The sequence below is a fragment of the Phoxinus phoxinus genome (genome assembly GCF_949152265.1).
Source record: "Phoxinus phoxinus genome assembly, chromosome: 3".
Lineage (NCBI taxonomy): Eukaryota > Metazoa > Chordata > Actinopteri > Cypriniformes > Leuciscidae > Phoxinus > Phoxinus phoxinus.
The window spans coordinates 41,462,196-41,473,181 of NC_136878.1; the positions used below are offsets into that span (position 1 = coordinate 41,462,196).

The 10,986-nt window shown below is 36.2% G+C and overlaps 2 protein-coding genes across 2 annotated transcripts; both read left to right on the forward strand.

Annotated features, from left to right (window-relative positions):
- Positions 1 to 1,190: 1,190 nt before the first annotated feature.
- polr2j (RNA polymerase II subunit J) lies at positions 1,191 to 3,654 on the forward strand. Its single transcript, XM_079607002.1, has 4 exons — positions 1,191 to 1,310; positions 1,942 to 2,031; positions 2,117 to 2,291; positions 2,952 to 3,654. Exons 1-4 carry the CDS (start codon positions 1,258 to 1,260, stop codon positions 2,985 to 2,987), a joined length of 354 nt encoding a protein of 117 aa, XP_079463128.1. The 5' UTR covers positions 1,191 to 1,257; the 3' UTR covers positions 2,988 to 3,654.
- Positions 3,655 to 3,657: 3 nt separating this feature from the next.
- On the forward strand, positions 3,658 to 10,853 carry alkbh4 (alkB homolog 4, lysine demthylase). Its single transcript, XM_079607001.1, has 3 exons — positions 3,658 to 3,912; positions 7,325 to 7,519; positions 9,335 to 10,853. Exons 1-3 carry the CDS (start codon positions 3,784 to 3,786, stop codon positions 9,851 to 9,853), a joined length of 843 nt encoding a protein of 280 aa, XP_079463127.1. The 5' UTR covers positions 3,658 to 3,783; the 3' UTR covers positions 9,854 to 10,853.
- The last annotated feature ends 133 nt before the right edge of the window (positions 10,854 to 10,986 follow it).

A 10,986-nucleotide genomic window follows, 5' to 3' on the forward strand; every position in this document is an offset into this window, starting at 1 on the left:
TCAAATATATACATGCATGTGTGTGTATTTATATATATACAAAATAATTATAAACTTTTATTTTTGATTCGATTAATCGCGATTAATCATTTACAGCCCTAATTCAGACTTACATTTATATATTCAGGCTTATAAACTATATTCAGATTTGAATATATATATTTAGACTTATTACATTTATATATTCAGACTTGCATTTATATAGTCAGATTTACATTTATACATTTAGATTAACATTTATATTTAGATTTGTATATATATATATTCAAAGCTAGCCTATATGGCCTATTCAGTTATGTATTCGAGATTGACATATTGTCAGTTGGTTGCAGCAGAAATGAAACAGAATCTGTGCAGTCTTTATTTCAAAATAAACTCCAATATTCACAAAACAGAATCTTAAGAACAGGAACAAGGATCAGGAACAGAACAACCACATAAAACGACCTGGAACTGACACTTGAACCAAACACAGGGTTTCAATGACTAATCAAATAAACGAGACAGATGACAAACGAGATAATGAACAGGTGATAGGAATACACACACACACACACACACACACACACACACACACACACACACACACACACACACACACACACACACACACACGCACGCACGCACGCACACACACAACCACACACACACATATGGAAACATGAACGGAACACAGTAAAACTAGAACAGATAAAAACTAACTCTAAACGTGAACAAACACAAAACGCGATACATATAATTATGGTAGGCCTACTGGTACACATAAATAAATATCACTGCAGTAGGGTGTGAAAGATTTATTCATCCATTTAAAATTTGTTTGATTGTTGCACAACCTTGAAATTCAGCATATTGTTTTTAATTACAGGTATGTTAAACAAATTAAAAATATAAAAAGTAGGCTACGAAGAAATGTGCAAAGGAAGTAAAGAAATGCATAAAATTGAAAAAGAAAACATTTAGGTTTTATTTTCAAACCATTTCAACTTGTGATGAAAGAATCTTTAAAAAAAACAAATGTTTAAGAAATTTACTATAAAAAATAAGGTTGACATCTTTATTATTGTGTTTAAAAATAGCCTTTATTGAGTGTAAAAATACTTTTCATCAGTAATTAATCTACGGCTTATCAGTGCCCTCCAGCGGTCTTCACTCAACACTGCGCTCAAGATTGGTCGTGTGTGAAACTGGCGTAGTGCGCATGCGCAGTGCACTGTGCGTCCATTAGCAGGGCATCGCTGCTGGGTTTCAAGCAGGATGAACGCGCCACCAGCATTCGAGTCCTTTTTGCTATTCGAGGGAGAAAAAAAGTAAGTGCAGTGCAACGCAATCTTTACCATTAAGTGATACTATTGGATAGCTGCCTATAATGAAACAAACAGTCAGCTGGAATACAGGAGGTAACGTAAACGTTAAATTGCAAAGTGTTTAGCTTGTTGGCTAACTAGAGATAGTAAGTCCATCTGTAAAATAATAAATAACAATACAAAAAAAACTATATTGCGATTTTAAGTAGACTTGTTCCACTTTTGGGGTGCCATAAAAGGCAAATCTATATAAAATATAAACTGGAAAAAGGGTGTTCATTAATAAGATTCCTTGTGAAACCTTCTAAACGTAGTGACATTTTTATAAATAACCGCATTAACAAAAATTAAAATGTACATATTTTTTGTCCCTGAGCCATTTTCTGAACGACAGGTAGTTTATCTTATAAATGTGTGTATTTATGTACACGTATATGTGAAAGTTTTTGGAAACTCTTTAGAATACCATGGTACATGCATATGGTAATTACCCAGTAATATAGTATTTAGCAAAGTATCACAATTATTACCATAATTTTACCATGGTACCACCACAGTACTGTTTGTAAATGGGTAAGAGAAAGAACAAAATAGAAGCAATTGTCTAATATTCCTGCTCAACTTCCTTTTCCAGGATCACAATAGTCAAAGACACCAAGGTGCCGAATGCATGTCTGTTCACACTGAATAAAGAGGATCACACGCTGGGGAACATCATCCGCTCGTAAGTCTCTGATGGCCATACATATGAGTCATTACTGGGACTCTCTGCTGGTTTGTGTAATTAACCTGTGACATGTTTCCGTAAGGCAACTGCTGAAGGACCCTCAGGTGCTGTTTGCTGGGTATAAGGTTCCTCATCCTCTAGAACACAAGATCGTGATCCGCGTTCAGACGACACCAGACTACAGTCCCCAGGAAGCCTTCACTAATGCCATCACTGATCTGATCAGTGAGCTGTCCCTGCTGGAGGAGCGATTCAGGGTATGTGTCGTATACATAGTATAACAAATTGTTTCGAAGCAGCTTTAAAGCTTTAACAAACAATCAATAATAAGTTATCAAATATACGATACATTTTAATTCTTGTGGCAGTTCAGTTCCCCATGGACATATTATGTACTACTTATTATTATTATTACAAGAGCTGAGTCTGGAACTTTCAGTTGTATTTTTATCTGCTAATTTCTTATTGTATTACTGACTGCATACTTTTATACATTTTTAAATGTATACTAGTTAGTCTAGTTTATTAGTTAGTTCTTTAGGCTGCTGATTTTTGTTCAGAACGTTTTGCAAAAAGACAGAATTAATGTTTGATATCTTAATGTTTTGACTTTTAAAAAAATATATATATTAGAATCGAAACTGGGAATTGATAAGAATCGGAATTGATATAAGACCCCAGACTTCTAGTAGACCACAAAAAACAAAATCAAGACTTTGTAAAAGGGCTTTTTAAGTGTCCCAAACTAAGCAAGCCAAGGGTGACAGTGTCAGGGAACCTACACTCCATCAGGTGACTGAAATGGGGAGGAAAAAAAACATCCCTTGAGAATCCAGTTCTCCTCTGGACAGTGATGTGATTTGATTTCGCTGTGCTGCTTATCTGTCTTGTTTACAAAGTCATCTTTTTAATTTTAGGTTGCCATCAAAGACAAGCAAGAGGGAATAGAATGAAGAACCATCACACTCCACTGGATGACAACAACTTATTCTCAACTAACTGAATTGCTACAATACTCCCATTTATTTATTTTATTTGTTAAATTAGGGCTGTGAAACGATTCGTCACGATTAATCGCATGCAAAGTAAAAAGTTTGTGTTTACATAATGTGTGTGTGTACCGTGTATAGTTATTTTGTATATATAAATACACGCATGCATGCATATATTTAAGAATATAAGATATAAATATATATATATACAGTATATACATCCAAATATCTCTTAAATACATCATGCATGTGTGTGTATTTTTATATGATAAATAATTATACACAGTACACACACGTATATTATGTAAACACAAACTTTTGTTTTGGATGCGATTAATCGTTTCACAGCCCTAATTTACATATGACCGCTGAAAAGCTCTCAGGATAAATAATATGACATCTTTAACAGCCTCTAACTACATTGAGGTTAAGATCTTTGGAGTTCCTCTTCCAATGTTGTTTTTTCTAACAAAGCATGCTGGTATAATAAATCAAATCTTGAACTTTCTTTTTTAAATATTTTATTGGACATCAAGTTTATGTTCAAGGAAATAATGTCCTCTTCAGCGTCCGACTTAATTGTAATGAACTTTATTTTTTGTTATTAATAAATTGACTTTTTTAATTAAATGCATTGATTTGTGATTTATGTGAGTCTTAATATTGTCGCATTGTTTCATGGGTTTGTGATACATGTGGCTTTTCGAGATGGGAACTGATAGGCCTTCAGTTGTTTTTGAGGGGACACATTAAAGTGATGCACAAACGTTGCTCGATGGCTGACGGATATATTCCGAGTTTTAACTGTGGTTGTAAAGGAATAAGAACATGTCTGAGGTGTGAGGCACAGAAGTCTGAACAACATTTACTTCAGGAGAACGACCTGGTGAGTCAACAACATTACGTTCAAAAGCGATTGCCTTGACATCTGTATTTTGCGCACAAATGAGCGTAAGTTGCACTCACTCAGTCACAGTCAGCATTGAGTTGAACCTGGGGTCCGTTCTTCGTACGTCGCTAACTCACTTAGCTGGATTTGATTGTTGGTGATTTGGCATGATCTTGGATTGTTTGGTTCTTCGACGCTCATCCTGGACTTGCTGTCATAGCAACAGGTGCGCAATCTGAAACCTGCTCGCGAGCAGGCTTATTTCATGTTAACAGGATTAGATCCCGGCTTTATAAGCGGAGGTGATCCGGGAAGTCCTTTAGCGCGATAGCGTACTTTTGGAGATATATAGTTTTTCTCGTGACTCGTGACTGTCATTTGTATCATTAATTTGTTGGAACAACACATTTAATGTCGGAGTCGGGCTTTAACAACAGCACAAACTGTGTGCATTTCCTTGAGATTCTTTGCGAGTGATACGGTGAACTTGGAGAAAAGTGCTGCCTGTCGTGCCATTCACAAAGTTTACCTCGCGCTCAAGCTTTTTTTTAGGTTTTTTTTAAGGGTTTTTCCAGACCCAAGGTTGTAAAGCAGTTTTTTTTTTTTTTGCCAATGCAGGTACATTATATTTTTTAATGAAGATCATGCAATCATGACTTAGCCAATAAGTATGATTTACAGTAGCCTTTGTGTCAGGCTTCACTAACGTGATTGGTGCCAGAGACTGTACACACGTTCCCATCAAGGCCTCAATGAAGAGGATTTTGTGAACAGTGTAAATGTGCAGGTAAGTTACTATTACAGTTCTAAATATATCAGATAAGTAATATTATTATATCAAATAAAAAAAAAAGGAATGGAATCAAAAAGTATGCAGTTGACTGACTAAAACATCTTGGCGGTGTGTGACACTATACCATATCAGTCACATAGTCACATGTAGCACATTATTTGAACATGGAAACAGAAAATATAAATATCAAGCACACTGTATTACATAGGCTACACGTATTCTGAGCCTAACATAACTATTTTTTTTCATTATGTAGGTGATTACAATATGCAGTATTTTATGACCCCATTCCCTGGCCCACAACCCGGACAATGGAGCTCTAGTCAGGACAAGGGCACAGTTTTAAATTGACCATGGGCAACTAAAGGGAAAATGTCAGTGTCTGAAAAGTCTGAGGGTTGCACCTGACAGGGACTGTGACATTATTGTTACATGTGCCGTATTACACATCATTACACATCAGAAAGGAGAGGATCCCTGTGGTGGAGGTGCAGCCTGATGATGACCTCCACCAGTGCACTTGGACGGATCTAGCAGAGCGGCACGGGACAGAATTGTGGGACACCATTTTTAAAATTCACTAAATGTTTAATAAAAGACAAGACAAATATGCTTAGTTCCTTTTTTATTTCAATTATTCTTTGTAAAGAAAAGCCAGTGATCAAGCCATCTTTAGCCTGCAATAAGAAATATTATGCAGGTCAGCAATAGTACTCCGTGTGTTCTTTTAGAGAGATATTTTTACATTAGCCTACATGCAGTGTTCACTTTCATAAAGTAAAGCAATTCAGGCTTTAGACCAGCCATTTGGATACTAGGCCTACTTAATTTAATGCAGCAACAAATTATTTTACAGTGTACTAAGATAATTAAAAGCTCATTTACCAGTAATGAAGCTGTTGCTGCTACTGGTCCCTGCCGTGGGTCTAAGGAAGAGATGCCCCCCACAATAGGGTCAATTCACATTCAACCCAAGGGCCAGCCCTTCTGTCGGGGAATAAGTCTGTCGGCAGGACCACCACCTGTTTTTTATTAAACTTTTTATAGCCTTTTTCTTGGTTGCTGCACATGGACAACACATGCACATAATTTAACGGTGTATTTTTAAAAGAGACCAAGAACAGTATAAGTAGCTTAGTAAAGATTACCATTTTCACTTTTACTTGTTCCAATGTTCTAGTGGGTGGTGGCTCTGACATTACAATGAACAAAGTAATTAAATTAAAATACAAAAATGTATATAAGCTACTGTAACAAGTGATGGAAACATTTAACATGGTCCCCACTATTGCATTTAATTTGTTTGCTACTATTTGCCAGCCCCATCTCCTGGCTTTTACAGACTTTGATGTCTTCCCTGGCGTTTTCATTAAACATTAAAATGCCGCATAAACTTCGACTAGGCTACTAGCTTTTGCTCTGCTGCGGAGAAAAACTGTGCGTGCTCTTTGGCCACGGTGAGCAGCCAATAGCAGCGTTGCTGATCAATGTTTCTACTATCGATACATATCCCCTTTTAAACCAGCGCATGCACGCGCAATTATCTCAGATAACTCAATCCAGCTATACTAATCATAACCGGCAGGTGTGTTCGAAGAACCCAATTAGCCAGATCATGATTAGGCCGATTATATCATCTTGGATGTCTCGTTTGATCTCGGATGTTTTAAGCAACGTACGAAGAACGGACCCCTGGTCCTCAATTTAATAACAATATTGTTCTGCCTTGACTCAAAATTGTGCTACTAAGCTTTTCAAACTGTTTAAAGGTTTGAGTTCGGTAAGATTTTTGCTTTGTTTTGTTATTTTGAGCAAAAGTCTCTTATGCTTACCAAGCCTGAATTTGTTTGGATGAAAAATAAAGTAAAGCAATGATACTGCAAAATATTATGTACATTTAAATAAGTCGTCTCTATTTGAATATTTTAAAATGTAAAGCTGAATATTCAACCTTCTAATTTTGGTGCTCAAGAAACATTTATTATATATATGTTAAAAACAGTTGTGCTGTTTAATATTTTTGTCAACCACTTTTTCAAAACACTACAGGCTATAACACTGTTTTTTCATGCATCTTTCAATTTTTGGCTTTTCATTGTGTTTTTTAGACGAGTGGAAAGAAAACATCCAAAATACAAATTGTATTCCTAAAACCAAAATTCCCTCTTTAAAAACCTTTGACTCTAATGTCAACAAAATGAAACAATTGGCTTTGATCCTGGCTTTATTTCATGTTCAGATTTTATTTTATGCAAATTAGTTCATATTTAATTAGATAATGCTTTATTTGCATATTTTTAAACAACATTTCAGAAAACTTGTAATACAAAAAATGTTTGCAATTCTTAATGTAATCAATTAACTGGGGAAGTATGGTGATGTCTATTATTTTATTTTTTTTAAATTTTTTTACCTTATTCACTGAATAGAAAATTTGAAAGAACAGCATTTAATTAATATTTTGTAACATAAATGTCTTGACTGTCACTTTTGATCAATTAAATGCATCCTTGCTGAATAAAATAATTAATTTAACCGATTAGAAAAAAATCGTACTGCCCCAAAACTTTTGAACGGCACTATATATTTTTAAAATGTGTAAATATTCTATTGCAGATCCAATATGATTTCACCTATGATCCAGTGTCAAAGACAGCGGTCCGAGAGGAGGAGAGCGGCTCTCGACAGTCCTATGCGTTTCCTGGAATATTTCTGTGGGAGAATTTTGTGTCAGAAGATGAAGAGAGAGAGCTGATCGCCAGAATGGATCAAGACGTCTGGAGAGAATCTCAGTCAGGCCGACGGAAACAGGTGAATAAGGGAACAAAACTGAGACGGTGTACTAGAAATAAATTCCTTTCACTTTTTATTCATCGGCAGCACGATTAAAAACGTTTATGATTTCATTTTTAAAAATGCACAAATTTATAACAGAATATTTTATAATTTAATTTGTCATAACTGGTCACCATTTTTTGTCTAGTTCAGTTTACTGTAAAACAACAGTGCTGGTGTGTGACATTAATTTTAAAGAGGACCTATTATGCCCTTTCACAGAGTCTTGATTCTGTTTTTAGGGTCTACTAGAATAGGATTTCATGCTTGAATGTTCAAAAACACATTATTTTTCATATATTTTACATTGTTGCAGCACCTCTCTGTCAGTAACGCTCTATTCAGTCCCTGTCTATATGAAGCCCCTCCTTCTGAAAAGCACAATGTGCTCTGATTGGTCAGCTGGACCAGTGTGTTGTTATTGGTCAACCGCTGCAGAGCTTGTTTTGGAAACGTCCCTCCGGAGGGATTGTTTGTTAAACGTCCCATAACCATGAGTTTCTCCATTACTAGAGCAACTCAATCAGGCCTCGACCCCTTTTTTTTTTTGCATATTCCTTGGGCGGTAATTATTTACATGAGGAATATTGTGATGCGTTCGTTCCTTAAAGGGGTCATGACATGGGTTTTTTTATTTTATTATTATGTTCCCTTAGGTGCAATTATAGTATTACTATAGTTTTTTTACAAAAAACTTTTAAAATGTAGTGATTTATGACCTTTTCCCACCCTGTTTCTCATCCTCTGATTCAAACAGTCTGTTTTGGGGGTGTTTCCCCTTTAAGAGTTCAGTGTTAACACCCACTGTTATGATTGGCTAACGTCAGTGCCTATGCATCAATTATTAACGCCCCAGCCAGAACATTTGCGGATTCAGCGTATTTAAAAAGTAGTTTAAAGTTTTATTTACATTACTTACAGTTTGCGTCGTCGTTGTTGAGCCCAGAATAGTCGGCACAGACTTATCTTTGAGCAACAGTTTTCTGGCAAAGCCAGCATAATTTTGGGATTTGTTCTCAAAACAGTCATCCTTCAAATGTATAGAACAAACGCTTAAACTAACACTGCCGTGACTGAGACGTCCGCAAAAAATAAAGTGCATCCATTTTTCCCTGTCGACTGGATCTTTCGCAGCGTATTCAAAGATGTTGTTTGTCCACAGCCAGGAACAGCACATCTGCGTGGCATCGTAATTTCCCTGTACACAGCTGTCCGTCGACTGAACACTTGTGAGGCGCGCAGCGCGCGGGCGCGACAATGATACGAAATGAGCGTAGTTGCCTTGCGCTTTAAGCGTAGTTGTCTTGTGCTGGAGGCGGTCTATATGCAAACGCTGGTACGTCACTTCGTACCGTGATGTCACTTCTTACCATGGATCCAGAACGAGCTGTATTTAGAGCTTGATTAAATAAATGATTCGCTTATAATGGGGAGGAAGTCTTAAGCTATGAAACTTGCAGGACGTTTTAATGGTACAAAGACCTCTTATATACCAAAAGATCAAGGCAAATTTGGTTTCTCATGTCATGACCCCTTTAAAGAAAATTCAAGACTACAATGGAGGCGTTTCAGGGAGTAACAGTGACATTGATATAGAGATTAACTCCCTTTGCTTTGTAAATTTACAGTCCTTTTTCATGCTTGCACACTAATAAAAGTTGAAAATGTTGAATAGGGCCTCCTTAAAAGTACAGAAATTCTATGTAGTTTCTAAATTAATATTAGGTTATAAATGTTGTAAAGCCGTGCTATTGTAATAACTTCCAAATAACAGTATATTTATATCCAAAGGACTTTGGGCCAAAGGTGAACTTCAAGAAACGGCGTGTCCGTGTGGGAGACTTCACTGGCCTGCCTGCCATCAGTCGCCACCTGGTGGACAGGATGTCAAAGGCACCTCGGTTGGCCTCCTTCAAACCAGTAGAGCAGTGCAACCTAGACTATGATCCCGAGAGAGGCTCTGCTATTGACCCTCACCTGGATGACAGCTGGCTGTGGGGAGAGCACCTGGTCACCATTAACCTGCTCTCGGACACTGTCCTCACGATGAGTTTAGATGGAGGCTGGGGAGACGTGGAGCACGGGGAGGTGCGAGTGGCTGTGCGTTTACCACGCAGATCATTGGTTGTACTCTACGGAGAGGCACGTCACCGGTGGAAACATGCCATCCACAGAGAACACATTCGTGGGCGCAGAGTGTGCAGCACCTTCCGGGAACTGTCTGCTGAGTTTCTACAGGGAGGAGAGCAGGAGAAACTGGGCTCAGAGCTGTTAGATTTAGCACTGAGATTCCATGGTGCTCCTCTATAAGCTTAGATACGTGAATGTATCTTCAGTTTTCCTTACACACAACTGTAAAGTGATTATTTTTCATTCTTAATTTTAATAAAGGCATATACTTTTTACATTGTTTTTTTTTGGGGGTCAATGAATAATGGATATGAGCTGCAATAATTTCGGGGTGAATGAATAATGGATATGAGCTGCAATAATTTCTAACTAGCATTTTTTTTTTCTTTAAAAAAATATTCATTTAATGATTTTGATATCTTACAGACATCTTACAGACTGTAAAAATACAAAAGTTAGAAAACATAATCAATTGGGTCCATAGGGGAGGAGTTCCAGTGATTATTTACATTTTTTGGTGTTTATTAATTTGGTGAGTATTTATGCACTATACATCATCTAATCATGACAATCAATTATATCTGTCCTATAATAATATCTTATCTATACCTCATATCTATCAATTCCTTTTGCAAAGACGAAGAGAATAGGTGTAAGAAGGAGGGGAAGTTATTTTGATTTATGATTGTGAGGGCACATGAATTAAAAATGGATAAATAATTTATAATGAACAAATTCTAAATTTTGATTTTATTGTGACTTTAAATGTTTTAGCAAAGCTGCACTATTATTTGTAAGCCTTTTACATTAAATTGATGGCTTTTTTTTAGAAATATTTTTTATTTGGTTATTATATCAGTGGTTCTCAGCCTTTTTTACTCCAAGCCCCTCTGTCTGAGACAATATTTGAAGACCCTCCTATCTAAGCTGATATGTGCCTTTGGTACTACTATTGTAATAAATACAAATAACTCAAAAATATGATGCCAGTTTAATGTTGTACATCTTTACTTTTAGTTTTATCTTTACTATATTATTAATATATTACATTATATTTTTGATTTGGTTGTTATATCAGTGGCTCTCAACCTTTTTTACTCCAAGCCCCTCCGTTTGTATCTAAGCTGATAATTATGTGCATTTGGTACTACTATTGTAATAAATACAAATAACTCGTTGTACATCTTTTAGTTTTATCTTTACTATTACGATTATATTAACTTATTGTTGGAAGTTTGTCTACTGGTTGAGATTCACTGGTTTATATTTATGTTCTAAGTGTGCTTGAAATATGACTCTCTTCTTTTTTTCAG

Coding starts and splice junctions, on each gene's coding strand:
- polr2j (XM_079607002.1), top strand. CDS start 1,258: ATGAACGCGCCACCAGCATTCGAGTCCTTTTTGCTATTCGAGGGAGAA. Junction 2,032..2,116: donor CTGGGGAACATCATCCGCTC/GTAAGTCTCTGA, acceptor TGTTTCCGTAAG/GCAACTGCTGAAGGACCCTC. Junction 2,292..2,951: donor TGCTGGAGGAGCGATTCAGG/GTATGTGTCGTA, acceptor TTTTAATTTTAG/GTTGCCATCAAAGACAAGCA.
- alkbh4 (XM_079607001.1), top strand. CDS start 3,784: ATGCACAAACGTTGCTCGATGGCTGACGGATATATTCCGAGTTTTAAC. Junction 3,913..7,324: donor TACTTCAGGAGAACGACCTG/GTGAGTCAACAA, acceptor ATTCTATTGCAG/ATCCAATATGATTTCACCTA. Junction 7,520..9,334: donor AGTCAGGCCGACGGAAACAG/GTGAATAAGGGA, acceptor TTATATCCAAAG/GACTTTGGGCCAAAGGTGAA.